The 25,525-nt window shown below is 40.0% G+C and overlaps 1 protein-coding gene across 3 annotated transcripts in view; it reads left to right on the top strand.

Annotated features, from left to right (window-relative positions):
• The window catches only part of TASOR2 (transcription activation suppressor family member 2), a 126,108-nt gene that overhangs the window by 69,220 nt on the left and 31,363 nt on the right, over window positions 1-25,525 (top strand). Inside the window, exons 11-16 of one of the 3 annotated variants that reach the window (XM_073652472.1) lie at window positions 294-494; window positions 4,342-5,275; window positions 12,282-12,627; window positions 15,148-15,390; window positions 22,028-22,177; window positions 24,418-24,795. In XM_073652472.1, coding sequence (XP_073508573.1) covers window positions 294-494; window positions 4,342-5,275; window positions 12,282-12,627; window positions 15,148-15,390; window positions 22,028-22,177; window positions 24,418-24,795 — 2,252 coding nt within the window. Of the gene's footprint in view, window positions 1-293; window positions 495-4,341; window positions 5,276-12,281; window positions 12,628-15,147; window positions 15,391-22,027; window positions 22,544-24,417; window positions 24,796-25,525 lie in introns of all 3 variants that reach the window. The other 2 variants (XM_073652470.1, XM_073652471.1) reach the window with 2 other exon arrangements.

The following is a 25,525-nucleotide window of genomic DNA, read 5'->3' as shown; positions in this document are numbered from 1 at the left end:
CATACAAAGGACCAGGGGGCACTCATTACAGGTGGAAGAAAGGCGATTATGGCCGCTAAATAGGAAAGGGTTCTTTACAGTTAAAGCAGTCAGACTGTGGAATGCCCGACCACAAGAGGTAATAATGGCAGACACTATAACAGCTTTTAAAATGGCTGGATGATTTCCTCAATACACATAACATTGTGGGTTATAGTTAATTTAGTGACAAAATATATAATTGGTGGAGAAAGGTTGAACTTGATGGACTTTAGGTCTTTTGTCAAACTATGTAACTGTCTTTTTATTTCTAGGAGCTGAAGTTTTGTCAGCTGCCTTTATACAAGATGAGAAAATTCAGACAACTGAAAAGATAACTCCAAGCAAAGCAAATGAGAAGAAAAATTTGGCTCCACAAACTAAAGCCATGAAGAGAAAACCCCAAAAAGCCTTTTCACCAGAACAGCACATAGTTTTGCCTGACAGGCGATCAAAACGTAAAATGTCTGATCCAGGTAAAGAGAAAAAACAAATAGATTTTTGCAGCACTAGTGCAAACTTTTATCTATCAAAAGCATGGGTGATAAGTGTGAGATTGCCGGCATATTGGACACACGTTCTCATTGTACATTCACACTGAAGGCATCAAAACTATGAATTGACACATGTGGAATTATATACTTAACAAAAAAGTGTGAAACAACTGAAAATATGTCTGATGTTCTAGGTTCTTCAAAGTAGCCACCTTTTGCTTTGATGACTGCTTTGCACACTCTTGGCATTCTCTTGATGAGCTTCAAGAGGTAGTCACCGGAAATGGTCTTCCAACAATCTTGAAGGAGTTCCCAGAGATGCTTAGCACTTGTTGGCCCTTTTGCCTTCACTCTGCGGTCCAGCTCACCCCAAACCATCTCGATTGGGTTCAGGTCTGGTGACTGTGGAGGCCAGGTCATCTGGGGTAGCACCCCATCACTCTCCTGCTTGGTCAAATAGCCCTTACACAGCCTGGAGGTGTGTTTGGGGTCATTGTCTTGTTGAAAAATAAATGATGGTCCAACTAAACGCAAACCGGATGGAATAGCATGCCGCTGCAAGATGCTGTGGTAGCCATGCTGGTTCAGTATGCCTTCAATTTTGAAAAAATCCTCAACAGTGTCATCAGCAAAGCACCCCCACACCATCACACCTCCTCCTCCATGCTTCACGGTGGGAACCAGGCATGTAGAGTCCATCCGTTCACCTTTTCTGCGTCGCACAAAGACACGGTGGTTGGAACCAAAGATCTCAAATTTGGACTCATCAGACCAAAGCACAGATTTCCACTGGTCTAATGTCCATTCCTTTTGTTCTTTAACCCAAACAAGTCTCTTCTGCTTGTTGCTTGTCGTAGCAGTGGTTTCCTAGCAGCTATTTTACCATGAAGGCCTGCTGCACAAAGTCTCCTCTTAACAGTTGTTGTAGAGATGTGTCTGCTGCTAGAACTCTGTGTGGCATTGACCTGGTCTCTAATCTGAGCTGCTGTTAACCTGCGATTTCTGAGGCTGGTGACTCGGATAAACTTATCCTCAGAAGCAGAGGTGACTCTTGGTCTTCCTTTCCTGGGGCGGTCCTCATGTGAGCCAGTTTCTTTGTAGCGTTTGATGGTTTTTGCAACTGCACTTGGGGACACTTTCAAAGTTTTCCCAATTTTTGGGGACTGACTGTCCTTCATTTGTTAAAGTAATGATGGCGACTCGTTTTTCTTTACTTAGCTGCTTTTTTCTTGCCATAATACAAATTCTAACAGTCTATTCAGTAGAACTATCAGCTGTGTATCCACCTGACTTCTGCACAACACAACTGATGGTCCCAATCCCATTTATAAGGCAAGAAATCCCACTTATTAAACCTGACAGGGCACACCTGTGAAGTGAAAACCATTTCCGGTGACTCCCTCTTGAAGCTCATCAAGAGAATGCCAAGAGTGTGCAAAGCAGTCATCAAAGCAGTCATCAAAGCAAAAGGTGGCTACTTTGAAGAACCTAGAATATAAGACATATTTTCAGTTGTTTCACACGTTTTGTTAAGTATATAATTCCACACGTGTTAATTCATAGTTTTTATGCCTTCAGTGTGAATGTACAATTTTCATAGTCATGAAAATACAGAAAAATCTTTAAATGAGAAGGTGTGTCCAAACTTTTGGTCTGGACTGTATGTGTGTATATGTGTATGTATGTATGTATGTATGTGTGTATATGTGTATGTAGGTATGTGTGTATGTATATGTATATATATATGTATGTATATGTGTATATATGTATGTGTGTATGTGTATATATATATATATATATATGTGTGTGTGTGTGTGTGTGTGTGTATATGTGTATATATATATATATATATATATATATATATATATATATATATATATATATATATATATATATATATATATATATATATGTAATATATATATATATATATGTAATATATATATATATATGTAATATATATATATATATGTAATATATATATATATATATATATATATATATATATATATATACATATATATATATATATATATACACTGTGTACAGAATTATTAGGCAAGTTGTATTTTAGAGGATTATTTTTATTATTGATCAACAATTATGTTCTCAATCAACCTAAAAGACTCATAAATATCCAAGCTTAATATTTTTGGAAGTTGGAGTGGTTTTTTTTAGATTTGGCTATCTTAGGAGGATATCTGTTTGTTCTGGTAACTATTACTGTGCAGAATTATTGGGCAACTTAATAAAAACCAAATATAATCCCATCTCACTTGTTTATTTTCACCAGGTAAACCAATATCAGTGCACAAAATTTAGAAATAAACATTTCTGACATGCAAAAATAAAAACTAAAAAAATTAGTGATCAATATAGCCACCTTTCTTTATGATGACACTCAACAGCCTTCCATCCATAGATTCTGTCAGTTGCTTGATCTGTTTTCGATCACCATTGCGTGTAGCAGCCACCACAGCATCCCAGACACTGTTCCCAGAGGTGTACTGTTTTCCCTCCCTGTAGATCTCACAATTTATGATGGACCACAGGTTCTCTATGGGGTTCAGATCAGGCAAACAAGGGGGCCATGTCATTATTTTTTCTTCTTTTAGACCTTTACTGGCCAGCCACGCTGTGGAGTAGTTGGATGCATGTGATGGAGCATTGTCCTGCATGAAAATCATGTTTTTCTTGAACGATACCGACTTCTTCCTGTACCACTGCTTGAAGAAGTTGTCTTCCAGAAACTGGCAGTAGGTCTGGAAGTTGAGCTTCACTCCATCCTCAACCCGAAAATGTCCCACAAGTTCATCTTTGATGATACCAGCCCATACCAGTACCCCACCTCCACCTTGCTGGCGTCTGAGTCGAGTGGAGCTCTCTGCCCTTTACTGATCCAGACTCTGCCCATCCATCTGGCCCATCAAGAGTCTCTCTCATTTCATCAGTCCATAAAACCTTTAAAAAATCAGTCTTAAGATATTTCTTGGCCCATTCTTGACTTTTTATCTTATGTTTCTTGTTCAAAGGTGGTCGGTTTTCCGCCTTCCTTACCTTGGCCATGTCCCTGAGTATCGCACACCTTGTGCTTTTTGATACTCCAGTAACGTTGCAGCTCTGAAATATGGCAAAACTGGTGGCGAATGGCATCTTGGCAGCTTCACGCTTGATTTTCCTCAATTCATGGGCAGTTATTTTGCGCTTGATTGTTCGGTGATCACGCTTCAAAAGTTTGGAAATTTGAAGACTGCTGCATCCCTCTGCAAGACATCTCACAATTTAGGACTTTTCAGAGCCCGTCAAATCTCTCTTCTGACCCATTTTGCCAAAGGAAAGGAAGTTGCCTAATAATTAAGTACACCTTATATAGGGTGTTGATGTCATTAGTCAACACCCCTCCTCATTACAGAGATGTACATCACCAGATTTACTTAATTGGTAGTTGGCTCTCAAGCCTATGCAGCTTGGAGTAGGACAACATGTATAAAAAGTATCATGGGCTCAAAATACGCATTTGCCTAATAATTCTGCACACAGTGTATATGTAGAACAATTTTGCAGAATTTCCAAAGCCTAGTATATTCTACTAAAAGAAAATCTGAACGTTTGGTAAATATACATTGGTTAGTTTACTTCACCATAATCTGCTGTTCAATTTTAAAAGGGTTGACCACTTTTCATCTTTATTTTACCAAATGTGTTGGGGGATGTGATTTTGCGGTGCCTATTTAAAAAAGAATAATAAAATTTGTGTGTGTATATATAGGTTTTACTAGGTAATGTATTATTGTGGACACTACTTCATTTATGTATTTTTTTGGTACAGGCAAGATAATTATGGCAGTGGAGGCTATAAACAAGTCTGAAAGCTTGAAAAAGGCAAGTGAGCGAAGACGTGGAAAGAGGGGAAGAACCAATACAAGGACTCAACAGAAAATGAAGGCGATTACAGTTGAGCAGATCAACACATCTGGGAAATCCAGTGAAAGCCTAAAAGATGCCCAAAAGTGGCCTTCTCCTCCGATCCCTGAGGATAGTATATTAGATAAAAGAATAAGCATGTATGAATCACATGCCCTTAATCTACTGGCTGACTTGGCCCTAAACTCATTTGGCTCCTCAAATACTCCTTACTTAAATGTGAATGTGGCATCTGCCCCTGAGTTACTGGTTGAGGAAGGTGCACCTAGAGATGACCATGTAAGTACTGTAGAGCCTCCAGGAAAGGCTTATAGTCCCCCAGCTCCATCTACCACGCCATGCCCTGAGCCTGAACATACATTGGAAAGTGATAAGCCTAAAAATGGCTTTAATGTCTCTCCTCGCAGCATTGCATCACAGAAACGTTTTGAAACCGGTGAAAAACAAATATCACAAAAAGCTCACATTGCTGCTGCCAAGGCTAAAGCTCGGTATAATGCCACAAGTAAAATTTGCTTGGAGCATTCTTACTCTCAGCTTCCGCTAGGGATTATTCCAGGGAAATCTACAAAAGAAGCGAATGAAAAACCCATTCAAGGTGTCCCTGATTCCACTACATCGGCTGATGTGGTTCCTGAGTCAGCAGATGGTCTCTCAGAAAAGGTTGTATTGAGTGGTGGGAGTGAGTCCCTAGTGACTGGTAGCAAACAGAGGGGAGTGTTCAAGCTCCGGGACAATGTTCTAATTACTATCCACTGGGAACCAAGCTACGATTTTGACCTTGACAGCAAGTTTACTAGTGATCCTCTAGAAAAAACAATAAATCGTGCCCTGCATGGGTGAGTATGTGATGTGTAATAATATACGCGTATTCTGTTTTTAGGGCGATCTGATCCAACCTGACATGATCATTTAGCACATGTATTGCTCTCTATTTCACACGTTGTCAGTTTTTTGGCATTTGTCAATATGAAGTAATATTGAAGAGTGCCAGAACAAGAATTGTAGAGGAATTTTTTTCGTACGCAGTTTTATTTGCATTGTTAAACTCCACTGAAAGCTCCTGAATTGTGAAATGTTAGGTTCTGTTCACACTGTTTATGTGGTGCATCAGGGGAGTTCTGTATGAATTATCAAATACAGGATTCGGGCAGAAACCTCAATTGAGAGAGAGTGTAATGAGACAAAAAGAGTTTAAGTTGACCTTTTCAGGTGGTCACAAAAATGTAATAGACTGTTCTTGTAACAATCTGAAAAGTCAGACAACTGTTGGAAAAAAAATCACAAATGGCGTCCATTTGGATTTCACTTGTATCAATGCAGTTTATGGCTCCATCAGGGGCTCCTTCTGCATACATGCAGTGTGAACAGAGCCCCATTATTTCATTTTTAGTGGCTTTTATTAATGTCTTTTTGTACAGGTAGTTTATTTCTATTGATATTGAAAATAACGTAAAAATGATCCGGTAACTTTATTTTGCCGGTCAGAAAGATTAGTGAATGTTGTATTTATGTTGTTTGTCACCATATGATGAGACCAATAACCTTTTTATTTGAGCGTTTTGTTTATTTTTTGCAGAGCAAGCTGTGGATTTTATTTGTATTTTAGGGTACTTGCAACTTTTTGATTGCTTTTTAAGCTGCAATGTTGCTTGATTTATTTACATATTTTGTGTTTGTTCTTTACATTGTTTTTATAATATCTTCTTGGGACTTGTACTGCATTTGCTTTATAGCAAGTGCAGTACACACCAAACCTTGTGTATTGCAGTGTAGTGTATACTTGGCAGTCTAATATGAACCCCTGAACCCAAAACAAAAGAAACCGAACACATTGGTCACAAAACTGGAGTAAAGAACTAGCCAAACATTGTATCAGACTAAAAAACCTTTATTCAAAAAGTCCATGGTTCTTGGTGGAACTGAAACAAAAGTGCACACACGTGTGTAAAAACAAATAAAATGAAATACATAGTACATCAGTATGAAATATCAGTAATTAACAAAAGACCAGGCTAAACCATAGCACACCACTGCTGTGCACAAAATACACACACCTATTTTATACTGTATAGACATGCACTGACTCCAATATATATTGCAGCTCTGTCACTATTCAAAATAAACACTGCAATACTCAAACATAAGGTGTTGCAGCCACGAATGAATTGCTCAGAGTAAAGATACCAGCACGTGTAATTGCCAAATGAATGTATGTAAAATACTAGTGCATGTTGGTACATACAGTACAGACCAAAAGTTTGGACACACCTTCTCATTTAAAGATTTTTCTGTATTTTCATGACTATGAAAATTGTACATTCACACTGAAGGCATCAAAACTATGAATTAACACATGTGGAAAAAGTGTGAAACAACTGAAAATATGTCTTATATTCTCGGTTCTTCAAAGTAGCCACCTTTTGCTTTGATGACTGCTTTGCACACTCTTGGCATTCTCTTGATGAGCTTCAAGAGGTAGTCACCGGAAATGGTCTTCTAACAATCTTGAAGGAGTTCCCAGAGATGCTTAGCACTTGTTGGTCCTTTTGCCTTCACTCTGCGGTCCAGCTCACCCCAAACCATCTCGATTGGGTTCAGGTCTGGTGACTGTGGAGGCCAGGTCATCTGGCGTAGCACCCCATCACTCTCCCCCTTGGTCAAATAGCGCTTACACAGCCTGTAGGTGTGTTTGGGGTCATTGTCCTGTTGAAAAATAAATAATGGTCCAACGCAAACAGGATGGTATAGCATGCCGCTGCAAGATGCTGTGTTAGCCATGCTGGCTCAGTATGCCTTCAATTTTGAATAAATATCCAACAGTGTCACCAGCAAAGCACCCCCACACCATCACACCTCCTCTTCCATACTTCACGGTGGGAATCAGGCATGTAGAGTCCATCCGTTCACCTTTTCTGCATCGCACAAAGACACGGTGGTTGGAACCAAAGATCTCAAATTTGGACTCATCAGACCAAAGCACAGATTTCCACTGGTCTAATGTCCATTCCTTGTGTTCTTTAGCCCAAACAAGTCTCTTCTGCTTGTTGCCTGTCCTTAGCAGTGTTTTCCTAGCAGCTATATGAAGGCCTGCCGCGCAAAGTCTCCTCTTAACAGTTGTTGAAGATATGTGTCTGCTGCTAGAACTCTGTGTGGCATTGACCTGGTCTCTAATCTGAGCTGCTGTTAACCTGTGATTTCTGAGGCTGGTGACTCGGATAAACTTATCCTCAGAAGCAGAGGTGACTCTTGGTCTTCCTTTCCTGGGGCGGTCCTCATGTGAGTCAGTTTCTTTGTAGCGCTTGATGGTTTTTGCAACTGCACTTGGGGACACTGTCAAAGTTTCCCCAATTTTTCGCACTCACTGACCTTCATTTCTTAAAGTAATGATGGCCACTCGTTTTCTTTACTTAGAATTTATATTATGGCAAGAAAAAAGCAGCTAACAGTCTATTCAGTAGGACTATCAGCTGTGTATCCACCAGACTTCTGCACAACACAACTGATGGTCCCAACCCTATTTATAAGGCAAGAAATCCCACTTATTAAACCTGACAGGGCACACCTGTGAAGTGAAAACCATTTCCGGTGACTACCTCTTGAAACTCATCCAGAGAATGCCAAGAGTGTGCAAAACAGTCATCAAAGCAAAAGGTGGCTACTTTGAAGAACCTAGAGTATAAGACATATTTTCAGTTGTTTCACACTGTTTTGTAAAGTATATAATTCCACATGTGTTAATTCATAGTTTTGATGCCTTCAGTGTGAATCTACAATTTTCATAGTCATGAAAATACAGAAAAATCTTTAAATGAGAAGGTGTGTCCACTTTTGGTCTGTACTGTATGCTATGCTGCATAAATCAAAGACTCCGAATAGGCACAGCATGGAAAGGAGAAGAGTCTCAATACCTGGTGGTGCCGAAACGCGCGTCGGGGTCGGCATGCATCACACAGTTACGGACCACCAGGTATTGAGACTCTTTTCCTTTCCACGCGGCATAGCGTATGTACCATCATGCACTAATATTTTACATACATTCATTTGGCTATTACACGTGCTCGTACCTTTACTCTGAGCAATTCATTCGTGGCTGCAACACCTTATGTTTGAGTATTGCAGTGTTACCTGGTCATTGACCTTATGTTTATTTTGAATAGTGATAGAGCTACAATTTATTTTGGAGTCCGAGCATGTTTATACAGTATAAAATGTGTGTATATTTTGTGCACAGCAGTTGTGTACTATGGTTTAGCCTGGTCTTTTGTTAATTACTGATATTTCATACTGATGTACTATGTATTTCATTTTATTTGTTTTTACACCTGTGTGTGCACTTGTGTTTCAGTGCCACCAAGAACCTTGGACTTTTTGAATAAAAATTTTTTTAGTCTGATACATTGTTTGGCTAGTTCTTTACTCCAGTTTTGTGACCAATGTGTTCGGTTTCTTTTGTTTTGGGTTCATGGTAATTTTCCGAATGGTCTTCCATGTGTATGTCCTATATTGATCACGAAATTACACTATATGGGGAAATTTACTGTGTGGACATATAATATATGCTGATTTCAGGTATTGTTCTAATAATCTGAAACCCTACCTGTTTGGGATGCTTCATAGGAGCATAACCATGGCAGACATAGGACCTTAAATAGGTCACTAACTGCCATGGTAGCCCACCCGGATCTCCCGTCTGTCTAACCACTTAGCTGATAATGCTATTGACACCCGATGCTCCGCTCAGTTGTGCTGCATACACATGTAGGGAATAGGTAAAGCAGGTTATTGCTATACTACTACAGATAAATCAGTCTTTAGGTATTTGAGTTGGTAGGGAAGGTAGGTGCATATATACACATTCCATTTTAAAACAAAGCATATATATGGTATTTCCTTTAGAGTGATCTTTCAACTTTGTTTTTGTTGCATTGCAGTAACCTGTTTGCTTGCTTTTTATAAACTTTCAGGGGGTTTTCCTATGTAGCTTCGATCTTGCAATTATGACACTGACCACAAGCCCTGATATTAGACTCCTACTTACTCAGACCCTAATTGCTTATATAGAAGCGTTATCTGACCATGCTTTGATCTGAAACTGCGTATCAGGGGGTCTGAAAACTAATTGAAGAAGGGAAATTTCAGACTAAGGCTATGTGCCCCCGTAGCGTTTTTGCGTCAATTTTACGCCCACGAAAACGCTTGTAAAGCCGTCTGCCATGCAAAGCAATGTGAACTCGGATGTGCTGTGCACATGATGCGCTAATTAGCACGCCGAATTCGCATTGCGTTGCAAAACGCAGCATGACCCATTTCTACCGCGATTACGCCGCAAATTCGCGGCCATTGAGGAACATTGAAACGCAGCAAACCCGCAGGTATATGTGGATTTGCTGTGTTTCAATTAAATTCAATGGCCGCGAATTTGCGGCGTAATCTCGGTGCGTGTGGTACTCCGTATGAAGAGGAGACTACAACTCCTCTTCATTCCGGCTACCACGCGGTGAAAAAAAGAAATAAAGTTAAAAATAATAAAAACCTCCCTACTCGCCTCTCCGGTCTTCTCCCGGCCGCGTCCTCTCTCCTTGGCGTCCCGCGGTGTACTTGCAGGACCTGCGGTGACTTCATTTAGTCAGCTGATGGTCACGCTAGGGCTGATGGCAGCGGTCAGGTGATGATCGCATGACCATCAGCTGACTAAATAACGTCACCGCAGGTCCTGCAAATACACCGCGGGACGCCGAGGAGAGAGGATCGCCGCCGGGAGTAGACTGGAGAGGTGAGTATAAACTGTGGTCAGAATTATTAGGCAAATGCGTATTTTGAGCCCATGATACTTTTTATACATGTTGTCCTACTCCAAGCTGCATAGGCTTGAGAACCAACTACCAATTAAGTAAATCTGGTGATGTGCATCTCTGTAATGAGGAGGGGTGTTGACTAATGACATCAACACCCTATATAAGGTGTGCCTAATTATTAGGCAACTTCCTTTCCTTTGGCAAAATGGGTCAGAAGAGAGATTTGACGGGCTCTGAAAAGTCCTAAATTGTGAGATGTCTTGCAGAGGGATGCAGCAGTCTTGAAATTTCCAAACTTTTGAAGCGTGATCACCGAACAATCAAGCGTTTCATGGCAAATAGCCAACAGGGTTGCAAGAAGCGTGTTGGCCAAAAAAGACCCAAAATAACTGCCCATGAATTGAGGAAAATCAAGCGTGAAGCTGCCAAGATGCCATTCGCCACCAGTTTTGGCATATTTCAGAGCTGCAACATTACTGGAGTATCAAAAAGCACAAGGTGTGCGATACTCAGGGATATGGCCAAGGTAAGGAAGGCTGAAAAACGACCACCTTTGAACAAGAAACATAAGATAAAACGTCAAGAATGGGCCAAGAAATATCTTAAGATATGATGGGCCAGAGGCTGGATCTGTAAAGGGCAGAGAGCTCCACTCCGACTCAGACGCCATCAAGGTGGAGGTGGGGTTCTGGTATGGGCTGGTATCATCATAGATGAACTTGTGGGACCTTTTCAGGTTGAGGATGGAGTGAAGCCCAACTCCCAGACCTACTGCCAGTTTCTGGAAGACAAATTCTTCAAGCAGTGGTACAGGAAGAAGTCGGTATCGTTCAAGAAAAACATGATTTTCATGCTGGACAATGCTCCATCACATGCAACCAACTACTCCACAGCGTGGCAGGCCAGTAAAGGTCTAAAAGAAGAAAAAATAATGACATGGCCCCCTTGTTCGCCTGATCTGAACCCCATAGAGAACCTGTGTTCCATCATAAAATGTGAGATCTACAGGGAGGGAAAACAGTACACCTCTCGGAGCAGTGTCTGGGAGGCTGTGGTGGCTGCTGCACGCAATGTTGATCGAAAACAGATCAAGCAACTGACAGAATCTATGGATGGAAGGCTGTTGAGTGTCATCATAAAGAAAGGTGTCTATATTGATCACTAATTTTTGGGGTTTTTGTTTTTGCATGTCAGAAATGTTCTAAATTTTGTGCACTGATATTGGTTTACCTGGTGAAATTAAACAAGTGAGATGGGATTATATTTGGTTTTTATTAAGTTGCCTAATAATTCTGCACAGTAATAGTTACCTGCACAAACAGATATCCTCCTAAGATAGCCAAATCTAAAAAAAAAAACACTCCAACTTCCAAAAATATTAAGCTTGGATATTTGAGTCTTTTGGGTTGATTGAGTAACATAGTTGTTGATCAATAATAAAAATAATCCTCTAAAATACAACTTGCCTGATAATTCTGCACACAGTGTACAGTTTTTTTTTATTTTTAACTTTTTAATTTTTTTTTTAACTATAGATGCAGCATTTAAAGCATCTAAGTTGGTCACACAATATAAGTCCATGCCAGTTGCATGGATTTATATTGCGTTACCAACTTGTCAAGCACTTTTCCAAGTGATGCTCAAAATCGCTTGGAAAAGTGCTTGAAAAAACACCTCTCTGGCAGAAAAAACACATGTAAATCTGCATGCGTTTTTTTTCTGCCAGAGAGAGGCAAAAACGCACTGCATCAAATCTGCTACATGGGCACATAGCCTAACTCTTAATGCAACTTTTTCTTTAATGAAAGGTAACCAACTAATAACATGTAAAAAAATAAAATGAGTGGCTGAAGGGAGGGAAATAACCATCTTTTATGTCCAACCGCAGTGGGGAGATGCTCCTGCTGCAGCGAGTTGTCCTGCCGCCATACACAGCACGAGAGGAGGGACATGGTCGAGCTCCTAGGACACATTGAAAAGATTTTTTATGGCCTTTCTTCATGTCATATTTGTTATATGTATTTTGTTTGCGTCTCTATATTTTTAGACCATGGAACCCCCATTTAAAAGAGAAGGTTGAAGATGTAAAAATCATCCTACATATGTGGATAGCTCTGTTCTACAGTAAATCCAAGAAACAGATACACTGCAATTCACGGAAAGTGGTGGAGCACAGCAATCCTGCAAAATATGTTTCTATCAACACTGTCCTTGATCCGTTTGAGTTTTATGAAATAATGGAGACTGATAATGCTGCTTCTACATTGAATACCAATGTAATACTGCCTATGGGGAAAAAGTCTGAAGCTCTTCGCTTGGAAAATCTAGCTAAAGCTGGAAAGAGTGAAAGTGTGAGTCTTCAAGATTTAACTCTTCCTTCTATACCAACAAAGGTGAGTCCACTTTATAGCCTAACATAGCCCTGCCGTGCTGTACAAGTGGCTTTGAACAGACTAAATCTTAATGTGCTCACAATTTTCAACCTGGATCAGTTGCAGTGAAGTAATCTAATCTAGAATTGAGGACCTGGATGATTAATTATTAGTAATCATGTTTCTTTAATTGGTGGTGGGAAAACACGTGCCGCTGACTTGATCAGTTCCCTGTCAGAGGAAATACTACTGTGAGTATAGGGCCTGGAAGCAAACTTCTGCATTATCAATTTTTTTTTTTTTTTTTTTTTGGGGGGGGGGGGGGGGTATAGAAACACAATGTCGCAATGTTCTAGGATTTCATCTATCACTTGGGAAGAGGGAGTGTTGAGAAGATGATCTGTTTAGTCCATGCAGTTCCTCTAGATGTGGACAACTAATTATTCAATAGCTTTTATCCACGGAGATCAGTGCATAGAAGAGTGATTGATCATTTTCTCCTCTCTGGCCCCAGAATTGTGAAATTTAAAGTGTAACCTCTATTTTAATTTCTATTTCATAAATCCCTTGTACACATGAAAATAAGCAACTTTGTAATGTATCTTATCAGAAAAATCTGCTTCTTTCTCTGCCAAAATTGATCAGTCATTATCACAATTCTGAGGTAAAATCTGTGTTCAGTGAAGACACTTTCCCATTACTGAGATAGGAGATGGCAGCTGCTACTGATAAGATTCTGTGTAGATGGGAGGAGCTGGAGGCAGAGCTCCTCCCATCTACATAGGAGATGGCAGCTGCTACTGATAAGATTCTATGTTGAGGGGAGAAGGGAGGAGCTGGAGGCAGAGTTCCTTCCGTCTAAATAGGAGATGGCAGCTGCTGCTCCTAAGACTATCTCAGTAATGGGAAAATGTCTTCACTGAATATAAATTTTACTTAACAATTGAAAGTTTAGATAATGACTGATCAACTTTGCCAGAGAAAAAAGCTATTTTTTCTAATAAGATCTATTACAAAGTTTCTTATTTTTACATATACTATTGATTTATGAAATAAACATTGAAACGACGGTTACACTTAAGTAAATGTTATTCTCATAAACTGTGTAGAAAAGCATGGTTTGCTGCCCTTATTCCCCACATCCCATCCTCTTAACCAGTTGCTTCTCGTGCACATATCGGTCTAATATGTCTAGGGACTGTCCTGATTTCCATGCTCTGCAACTTACCATCCTCTCGCTTACTCTTCATTGGTATTCTACCAGAACTAAAGGTGCTGGCTTTTCCTTTCCCTCATTTCCCAGCATGCATTGCTCTTGCCATCATCCAATAGCTTGTCTGCTCTAGACAGAAAGTCCACCTTTGCTGTCGTGCTTGTATGTAGTTTGTCTCCCTGTCAAAGACCTGGTGTCTCTGCTGCTAGAGATGGATCGCATTTGCCAATGGGCAGTGGAATGGAAGTTGTCCAGAATGCAGATGTCTGGCACAGTGACCGGCACTTTGAAGATGATTTTTCAGGGATAAAACAACATCTGTCAAATGAGAGAAGACTGTCAGGAAGTGCAGTGACCGTAAAGAAATGTGAGAAAACATAGTTAAACAAAAAAAGTGAATAGAGAGCAGATGTTTCAAAAACTGGGCACTGAAATAAAGTTGTAAATGGAGCTCTCTACACATTTCCAGTGTGCTGAAATGTGTTAAATCAGATAAGCAAAAATTTATGTCCATGTCCACTTCAAACTGACAGAACTATGAAACGCCCACGCCCATCTTAAAAAAGTTGTCCACTACTTGGACAACTTCTTGCCATACCCCATGATTTGCCCCGATAAAATAAAAAAGCCTGTACTCCCCTTCCTTGCTGGCGCTGTTCCTGCCGTGTCGGCACTAGCTCTCCCCAAGGTCCTGTGCTGTTGTGACACCGACGCACAATCAGAGCTGGCGTCACTGTCCCCGGCTCCTGTCGAATTGAAAATGAAGAGGAAGCCTGAGATCAGCCGCAGCCCGGACTTCCTCTTCATGTTCGATTTGTCTGAAGGCGGGGACAGTGATTGAGCACTGGGGTCACGTGTTACAACAACCGCACAAGAGCTCCGGGACCGCGAGTTCCTGCACTGCTGGAACGGCACCAGCACGGGAGGTGAGAATAAGCTTTTTTTTATTTTATAGGGGCCAAACATTTACTGTAGTTCAAGAAGGGGTTTTCCTAGTAGTCTGTTTTCTTGCAGGTTTCCAGACGTTCTTGTATGTTGCACCTCTGCCACACACGCAAACCCATGTGCTTTTGCTAGAGAAATCCTTGAAGGGAGAGGATGTGAAGTGAGAGTAGAAAGGTGCCCACGGTACCGGTAGAAAGAAAAGGCCCAGGTAAATGGGCAGTCGCTGGTGATGTAAGGTTTTACGCAGTGGCGAAGCAATTGAGAAATCATTTTGTTCAATAATTCACGAATCAACTGTTAAGTAATAGAGAAATCCGCTTAAATAAGATAAAGTAAGACGTCTGACAACAGCACAAAAAATTCTGTATAATGTTTCATTACAGGATTATAATATAAAATTGGCAAGTGAATTCTTCCAAATGTGTAAGGACAGTGAGCGTGCATTTTACAGTGATAGTCTTCAAACAAGTATGACGTGCCAAATGGCACCAACAAGCAAAGGTGCCCAAATCTCTGCTTCCAGTGTCCCAACTGTGTGTTACATCGGTGACCCCAACCTGTTTAACACTGAACTAACAGATAAATCAGAGAATTACATGGACATTGGTGGTTTTCCTTCTGAAAAGGTAAATGATCCATGTGTGTCTCATAAGTCAGGGTATTTACTAGCCTTTTGGATATTACTTGTGCACAACATGTATTCATCCACTGTATGATGTAAGCAGGAATAAGCCAACGTACTGCTCAATCTCTGCAGTCAGAACTGAATTGTTTCAGACGCTTGGGAGGTGGGCAGCATTTGTGCTTTTAGTCGCTGCATGGGAAGAATATGTGCATTGCTATGATGGGCATGAAATCTTAGCCCACCCTTCTCCCTAGGTGTTGAATCAGGTCTTGGCCTCTGTTTATACTATTACATCTTATATCTTCTCTTATAAGTTTCTTGTTAGGAGAATAACTGCTGATCCTTCTCTTCCTATATGAAACTAGTTCAGTACTCTGAATGGAAGGCAATGAGGACAGAAGCACTGTAGGATAGGCAACTTGATGGAATGTAAAGCCATTCTGTCGTATATTGAAAAAAGTGTAATCACTACCTCCAGCGGAAAAATTATTTTCAAGATAACGAAACCAAAGTTGCTGAAAAAACATATATTAAAAAAAAAAATCACAAAATAAGGCGGTGGCAGAGTTGACAACAGTGCAATGGTGAGAGCGAGTGCCGACACCGCTGAATCTGTGCCAGCACGGGAGGCAAGTATAGGCTTTATTATTTTATCGAGTCTAAACCTTTTGATCAAGAAGGGGTTGCCCTAATAGTGGACAACCCCTTTAATGGTAGCATGGATAAACACTTGCTTTTAAAATCAAAACTACACCCATTTTGATGACATCAGTTTGATTTCAAGAGTAAGTGTTTTTTTATTTCATGCATGTTATGATTAAAACCATTGCCTTGTCGACACGACACCCCTCGCTTGGCCCTGATAAAATGTCTAAACAGGGGTTGTCCAAGTAGTGGACAACTTCTTTAAAACTGCTGCACGGTCCAAAATGAGTCAAGTCACTGCCTTATTTTGTGACTTGTTTGTTTTGCTTTATATGAATATTTAATAAAGTAAGTTTTTATTAGTTTTATTAGTTTTTAGTGTCTTTTTCAGCCACCTTTTTGTCTTTTTTTCTTTTTTTTTTCTTGCGAACAATGAGGAGACAGTTCATCTTTCCAAGCTTCATCTTGCACCTTGTTTGTGTGGTGAAGGGTTTATGATCATGCAGGGAAGAAGTCTGTAGACATGTTGCAGTATTTGCTCTCCTGTATGGATAAAAAACATTTTATTACAACTACCCCCTCACACCCTGCAATCAACCAGGACCCGTATTCATTGGCCTTAATCGGGTTCAAACTGCACACTGTGTTCGTTCACATAACCAGACTTCTACACCAGGAAAAGCAACGCGAATGTACCGTAACGTTGTCGCCACCCCATTTATCAGACAGGGTGTCTTTTTGGCCTCTGTCTGCCTGGTATATATATGCTGCACCCTCTTATACTGAGGGTCAAACGTTTACCGTACTGTGTATGTAATTGTGCAATGATTACCGATGGTATACTGTTGTCACAGTATCCATCCGCACTGTTGAGCATGTCTCTCATGAGCCCGATGTTGTGCACATAGCCGAAGACATATGCAACACCAAACTGCAGTATATATAGAGTATCATTTTAATTTTTATTCCACAAATCAATAATGCACATGAAAATATTCAACTAGTTAATATACCTCATCAGAGAAATCTGCTTCTTTCTCTGCCTGGACTGATTAATCATTCTCAAATTCTTAAATCCCGGGTAAAATCTGTGTTCAGCGAAGACAGAATGTTGCATTACTGAGATGGGAGATAACAGTTGGTGCTGATAAGATTCTATGTAAGTGGAAAGTCCAAGACGAGGGAGGAGCTCTGCTTCTAGCTCCTTCCTGCTCCACTCTAGATAGGAGATGGCAATTGGTGCTCATAAATATCTATCTCTATAATATGCAAATTGCCTCTTCAGAGATGAAGTGGACTTGAACTCTATAGCACCACCTAATGGAAGCAGCAATCCAACAAGTCACAATCGACCCTTTAACCCCTTTCTGATGTGTGACTTAATAGTACCTCATGTTGACCTGTGTCGATTGGACCAATGACATACTATTAGGTCATATGGCGATCGCGCCCGCACACAAGCGGTGCGGGGCGATCGCTGCCGAGTGTCAGCTGATGGTACCGGGTGTCAGCTGTGACAATGTGCAGGGAGCGGTCCTGCACCGCTCCGTGCACATTAACCCACTCAATGCTGCAATCGAAGTTGATCGCAGCATTGCGGGGGCAAGGGGAGGCGATCGCAGATACTCGCCTCTCCTGTGGGCGTCCAACGCTGTCTGCCGCGGCTCCCGCATCTTGCCATGACGACTCGATGTCATCATGGCAACATCCGGGTCACCAGACAGCAGGAAGATACTTTGGTCATGCGCAGACCAACGTATCTTCTCCCTCTGCAGCAGTGACAGCCTGTATAGCACAGGGAGCTGCTGCTGCTCTCTATGCTATGCAGGCGATCTGAAAAAAAAATGTGAAAGTCCCATAGTGGGACAAAATGTAAAAGTAAAAAAAGAATCCATGTAAAAAAAAAAAAAAATAAAAAAAAATGTAAAAATGAAAAAAATCCAAAAAAATAAAAATATATTGTACCCATAAATAAATATTATAAAAAACAAACAATAAAAGTACCCATATATGGTATCGCCGCGTCCAGAACAACCTGTCCTATAAAAATGTCCCACTAGTTAACCCCTTTAGTGAACACTGTTAAAAAAAAAAAACAAAAACAAAGCAAAAAACCATGCTTTATCAACATACCGCCAAACAAAAAATGCAATAAAACGCAATCAAAAAGATAAATGCAAATGAAAATTGTACCGCTGAAAACGTCATCTTGTCCCACAAACAACAAGTCGCCATACAGCTCCATCGGCCGAAAAATAAAAAAGTTATAGCTTTCAGAATAAAGCGATACAAAAAAAAAATATTTTTTCTATTAAATAGTTTTTATTGTGTAAAAGCGCCAAAACATAAAAAAAAAATATAAATGTAGTACCGCTGTAAACGTACTGACCCAAAGAATAACGCTGCCTTATGATTTTTACCACACGGAGAATGGTATAAAAAAAAAAAAAAAAATTCCGGAATTGTTGGTTTTTGTTTATTCTCCCTCCCAAAAATCGGAATAGAAAGCGATCAAAAAAGGTCACGTGCCCAAAAATGGTACCAATAAAAACATCAACTTGTCCCGCAAAAAACAAGCCGTCACATGACTCTGTTGACCAAAATACGGAAAAATTATAGCTCTCAAAACATGGCGATGCAAAAACTAGTCTTTGCAAAAAAAAGCGTCTTTTAGTGTGTGACAGCTGTCCATCTTAAAAACCCGATATGAATCTGGTATCACTGTAATCGCACCAACCCGAAGAATAAAGTCGTCTAATCACTTATACTGCACGAGGAACAGCGTAAAAAATAAACTCTAGGGTTAGGGTTGGGATTTTTTCAAAAGTAAAAAAAAAAAAATGACTACTATATGGCGACTAGTGAGCGCAAGTGCTCTCTACTTGAGCTTGCATCGGGTGCTCGGGTATGCACAGAGTATCGCGGGTGCAGTGACCTGCTCGAGTCTCCTCCCCATATGTTTTGCAGCTGTTATATAGCCAAAAAAACCTCACGGGGATTGCCTGCAATGTACAAGCGATCCCTGCATATTGTTTTTTTTGGGGTGGTCTAATAACCATGAAACATGCGGGCGGGGACTCAAGCATGTCATTTGAGCACCCGCGATGCATCATGCATACCCGAGTACCCGATGCAAACTTAAGTAGCGAGCACTTGCGCTCAAGACTAATGACGACTTATTCAATATGATGACCTAATTTTATCAAATTCTTGTGTCGTACCCCTGGGTTCAAAATGTTCACTATACCCCTTGATAAAATCATTGAGGGGGCTAGTTTCAAAATTAGGGTCACTTAGGGGAGGTTTCCACTCTTTAGGCACATCAGGGGCTCTCCAAAAGCAACATGGCGTCTTCTAATTATTCAAGCAAATTTTACATTCAAAAAGTCAAATGGTGCGCCTTCCCTTCCGAGCCCTGCCGTGCGCCCAAACAGTGGTTTTCCCCCACATATGGGATATCGGCGTGCTCAGGAGTAATTGCACAACAAATTGCATGGTGCAATTTCTCCTGTTACCCTTATGAAAATGCAAAATTGGGGGATGAAAAATATTTTTGTTGCAAAAATGTGAAAATTTAATTTTTACAACTTAATGTTCTAAACTTCTGTGAAGCACCTGGGGGGGGGGGTCAGGGTGCTCACAACACATCTAGATAAGTTCCCTGAGGGGTCTATTTTCGAAAATGGTGTCATTGTGGGGGGTTTCCACTGTTTAGGCACATCAGGGGCTCTCCAAACGCAACATGGCGTCTGCTAATTATTCAAGCAAATTTTACATTCAAAAAGTCAAATGCCGCTTATTCCCTTCCGAGCCCTGCTGTGCGCCCAAACAGTGGTTTTCCCCCACATATGGGGTATCGGCGTGCTCGGGAGAAATTGCACAACAAATTTTGGGGTAAATTTTTTCCTGTTACCCTTGCAAAAATAAAAAAAATTGGGGTCTAAATTAACATTTTTGTGAAAAAAGTTAAATGTTCATTGTTTTCTTCCACATTTCAAAAATTCCTGTGAAGCACCTGAAGGGTTAATAAGGTTCTTGAATGTGGTTTTGAGCACCTTGAAGGTTGCAGTTTTTAGAATGGTGTAACTTTTGGGTATTTTCTGTCATAAAGACCCCTCAAAGTCACTTCAAATGTAATGTGGTCCCTAAAAAAATGGGTTTGTAAATTTTGTTGGAAAATTTAGAAATTGCTGGCCAACTTTTAACCCTTATAGCTCCCTATCAAAAAAAAAAATGTTGGCTCCAAAATTGTGCTGATGTAAAGTAGACATGTGGGAAATGTTATTTATTAACTATTTTGTGTGACATATCTCTGATTTAAGGGCATAAAAATTAAAATTTTGAAAATTTTCGCCAAATTTCTGTTTTTTTTCACAAATAGACGCAAGAGTGATCGAAGAAATTTTAACACTGTCATGAAGTACAATATGTCACGAAAAAACAATCTCAGAATCAGGGGGATCCGTTGAAGCGTTCCAGTGTAATTACCTCATAAAGTGATCAGAATTGTAAAAATTGCCTGGTCATTAACGTGCAAATCACCCTCGGGGGTGAAACGGGTTAACGAGTTTTGCAATATGACTTAGGATAATGACCAAGGCAATTTGCATAATAAATTTTCCATAGGAGCATTGCACGGCGAATAAGCCTCCTTAATTTCACGTGTATTATTGATTTCTGAAATAAAAATTAACTCAATGGTTACTCTTTCGGCAAAATAGCTACTAAAACTGTCTAACTTTTAGACAGTACAAACTTACAGGCTCCATATACAATTGATAGCTGTCAGCTGAACAATGGTTTTCTCTCCTGACTCTCTTCCTACGCAGGAGGAAGTGCTCTACCAAGCACTTCTGTGTCTTCTATGAGATCGCCACTACCAGGTATCTCTGGCTTCGGCTCATCATGACGAGAACCAAATTCTCAGCAGTCTGAAACTGGACATGTGACATCCTTATTTCCCTGGCCATCATTTGTCGGGGAGGAGTCAGGAGGCCCCCATTCACATTAGACTGTTGGTAGAATTCACAAATATCAGCAGGATGATAGGGGCCTTTAGACTAGATAGTCTTAAATTTCACTGAATTTATATAGGGAAAATATATAATCTTGTACCGTGTTAGCCAGTAGATAGAAAAATATTTATATTTGAGAGTCCTCAGTAGTTACCTTTTAATGGCTAACTGAAAAGATGGTAAATATTTTTGTGTCTTATTGTGTATAAATATGTGACTCTTCAGGTTTTGTGGTATACTAGCCTGATGAAGAGACCTGAGTAGTCTGGAAAGCTTGCAATTTGTTACCATCTTTTCAGTTAGCCATTAAAAGGTATCAACCACTGAGGACTCTCAAAACCTGAATTTATAAAAATGTCTCGTGCGGTTGATAAATTTGGTGCTTTTTAGACTTCTAGTCTTTTTCGCAATCTGTAAGTTAACTTATAGAGGGGCGAGGTGGAGTGCGAGGCGCCTGATTCATTAGGAGGCACTCTCCTCTTAATGAATAAGACGAGGCTCATAGTGGCATGCATATCTGTGTGCGCCTCGCCGCAAATCATACTCCAGTCAAGGACTGGTGTAATACTTGTGGCGTAAGGTATGCCACCGCTTACCATGAATTTGACGTGTGCTGTCTGTCACGCCACCATCCCACCCCAGCTCCACCCACTTAGGTCCACTTAGAGGTGACCAACAGTCCCTAAATCTTTGCACAGCGTTGCATAAACATTTTGCCATTCTTTAAGCCCGTTTCCTGGCATTAAATCTTTACTGGGCTAAAATTGAAACAATAGATAACATAGCAAATATTTTTCAATGAAAAAAAAAAAGAATATAGCTACATTTTGTTGTATCTATGTGTTTCAGTTGTATCTAGATTTTTCTTTGAGTTGTATAAGACCTGAAAAGTTTATAGAGCGATAAGATTAGCTGTGTATAAATACTACCTATAACCGTATACTAATCTGTTATGTTTGTATATTTTCTTAATTCTAGGCAAAGTCTAAAGAAACTGAGCATGAATATGTCAGAAATTTCTTTGCCATGAATGAAGCTGAGAAGTTAATTGGTTCACAAACCAACTTTAGTAAAATAGTACGCAGCAATGTCAATGACAACGAGGGACATGTTAAAGCGTGTGAATCGGTTAGTGCTGTTGGACATACAAGCCATACTCACAGTGACCTTTTCAGTTTACATGATGTAACAATGGCAACAACTTCTCGGGACAGTCATGAAACTACCGCCAAGTTAAAATTAGCTGATAAGAATGAAGAATATTCTTGTATAGGAAGTAAAACTATTCACAGACCTGAGATTCCAACTAGAGATACAAATAAGAATCCGGCTTCTGTGGATCAATCTTCTGAAAATGATAAGGACTCAAACAATTTAGTAAAAGATCTTGAGCTGACAAAACATATTGATAAAAGTCCATCAGATCGTAATGATGCGAATTCTGAGTTTTGTATGGATAAGAACTCTAAGATTGTGGATTATTTGGCAGCAGAGGTAATGTGTTATCATTATAATTGCTATAATCACTATTCTCTTTGTTTTCTGTATTATTCATAACCTCAAAAGTTAGAAAGTGCATGAACCCCAGATGCTAAACTTTGAAGCTCGGTTTAGCGCAAGCTTGGAAAATGTAATTCCCTTCCTAGGACTCGGCCAGCATCAGTATACAAAAGCCATAATGTTCCTGCATTCTTCAGAGTACTCTAGATAGGGATAATTTAACAAATATAACAAGCTAGCATAATAAAATTATGGCACTTGGTCCTGGGCTATTGTAAATTTTACAGTGTGGGGGTAAAGCCAGGGCTGTGGAGTCTGTGTCCATTTTGGTGGAGTCTGTATAAAATGGACCGACTCCAACTCCTAAAATATATAATAAATTGGGTACAGCAATTCAATGCAGTTTGTGGGGAATATTTTTTCAAAAGAATTTGGGAAAGTTATGAAATGTCCTATAAATGTCTGTCCTATTCCTGATCTAAGGGTCTAGACTTTTAGCTGAGATGAATCTGTGCTACAGTAAATTTATCATTTAAACATGAGCCATGTATGAGGGAGTCTGAGTGAGTGACACGGAAATTGAGGAGTCGGGGGTTTGGCTTACAGACTCCACAGCCCTGGTTAAAGCTCCTGCAATCTAGCGGGTCTGGTTTCCGGCTTTCAGACGCAGCCTGAGACAATGCTGAGAAACCAAAAATGATATATACCACTATGGTCTTCTCCTTTGCCATCTACATAGCACTCAGTAAGCGCTGTGTAGGTTACAGAAGCATCAGCACTGCCAATTCCTCTTTTAGATTTGGTGATCACATGATCTCTAGCGTCTTTGCCAGCATAGCAGACCCAGATCAGCTCTTCCTATGATGCCTATTAATGCCATGAACAATAAAAAAAGAAAAAGTTCCTCAAAGATCTCTTATGATCTTTTGGGTGACAAATTATGTAAAAAATAAAAACATAAAATATCTGCATACAAAAAAAATGACACCGTAATTTATATATACCCCAAAATGGCGCTAAAAAATAATGCAATTTATTTCACAAGAAACAAAGCCTCATGCAGCCACATCAGTGAAAAATAAACCATATGATGACTGATGAAAAGAAGAAACAAAAAATGAAAAAAAAAATTGGTTATTCATTAAGACCCTTTCAGGCCTGGTCACTTTAGGGTTAAGGAGTAGCCATGATCTCTCCTGAAATAACTTTTGTTTCGTAATTACTTGTATTCTTCATGAAATGTTTACTAACTCTGCATTGTGCTGTTCCTTTAGTATCCCTTCTAGAATGGTGATCTTGTCACTTTGGTGTTACCAGTTGGAGGGGTGTGTCCCTACACTGACACACTGGTGCTGTCCTATCAGTGCTCACTATGAAAATGTGGAGACACACCCCTTTTGACAAGTGGGACAGTAACGCCCAATTGTCAGTTTATATGAAAACACTCAGGAGGGCACAAACAAAAGAACAACATGGGGTTATAAGTAAACATGGTCCAGAAATGTTATTTCATGAAGAAAGTAAGACTTTACTAAAACCAACATGTCAGAAGTTGACAGGTCATCTTTAAAAAGTTTCTGGTTTTAAAGGAAAACAATCACATTGGACAAGCAGTGTGATCTGTCAACAGCATGTTACAGAGCAGGAGTAGCTGAGAATATTGATATATGATGGTATGGAAAGATTCAGTATGATTTGTAATCGATTGATTGAATTCCTGGCTAATCCTTTGCTTAAGGGTCAAGAGGGTGGTCCTAATTAGTGCGCATAAGGAGAAAGCTGTCAGTGACACCGCCTCCTTGACTGCTAAGCCCAGACTTAACAGGAATTAATGCATTTTAAGGCACTAATTTTGTTTCTCATTGTAGGCTCTGAAGTGTAATGATGAAGAGGCTTCAGAGATGATTCATGTTGGTGCAAAAAACATTTCATCTTCTGAAAGTGTTGATGCAAAAGCCAACTCCAAGTTGATACAGAGTGAAGAACACTTCCGTCAAGTTGTTGACAGCACAGAAAACATTGCAAGTCGTCCTAGACTACCACTAGAAGGACTGGCGTCTTATAACATTTCTAAGCCTGTGGATTATGCCAGTGACTGTACTGAGGGAAGCAAGACTCGCTCTTCATGGGACTGTGTTGGATTTGAAGATGCACAGGAAAAAGCAATGGAAGACATCCCGGATGAATCAGAAAATCTGGTGGAACCAAAGTATACACATAAGCTTGATGAAGATGACTTAAATGAGGTAGGTACTGCAGCGTATAGTTTTAACAAGTTTCACTTTTTTTAATCTAAAAATTTGGTGTGGTTTTCTTGTATGCTTTTCGTATGGGACTAAATACCTACATGACCCCTACATGGCTCGCTAGTGTAAAATCTATGGCCTCGAATCATAAAAACTTTTATGCAAGAAAACTGGCGTAAAAATCTTTAAAAAGTCACAACATTTTTGCTCAACTCGGAGTGCACAAAAATTTTGCGAATGTTTTCACTCCAGTTTCACCCAGCTCCACCAAAATAGGCATATATGGGGCTTTCAGGCCACAGCTCGTCATGAATTCAGTCTCTGACTGGAGTAAGGCTTAAGGGGAGGCACAAGCCACTTGCCAAATGTGCCAAATTCATTAAAAGGCATATGTTTCTTGATGAATCTGGGGAGTCTGACTCCACCCTCCCCCCTCACCAAGACCAGCGTGAAAATCATTGGTCTTGATAAATCTGGCCTTATTTTCCCACTTCAGCAATTGCCAAAGGTAAACTATCAGGAATAATTCATTAGTCACGGCAAGTAAAAAAAAAATATATTTATATATTTATTTTATTTTTTTTACCTTTAACTCCGGTGCTTGATCAGTTACAGGGGCAAGTATCTGTAGGTGATTGTAGATGACCTGGTGGTATTTTCTGTTTATGGCTCCTTGAGTTACCTGGAGGGGTGATTCCTAATGTGAGTTTAGTTGCTCTACAACACTACA

This window comes from Phyllobates terribilis, unplaced genomic scaffold (assembly GCF_046119375.1).
Source record: "Phyllobates terribilis strain yellow unplaced genomic scaffold, ASM4611937v1 Scaffold_11__3_contigs__length_659146591, whole genome shotgun sequence".
In the NCBI taxonomy this organism is placed as follows: domain Eukaryota; kingdom Metazoa; phylum Chordata; class Amphibia; order Anura; family Dendrobatidae; genus Phyllobates; species Phyllobates terribilis.
Note: the sequence above shows the minus strand (reverse complement) of the source record. Positions and strands in the feature narration are given on the sequence as shown.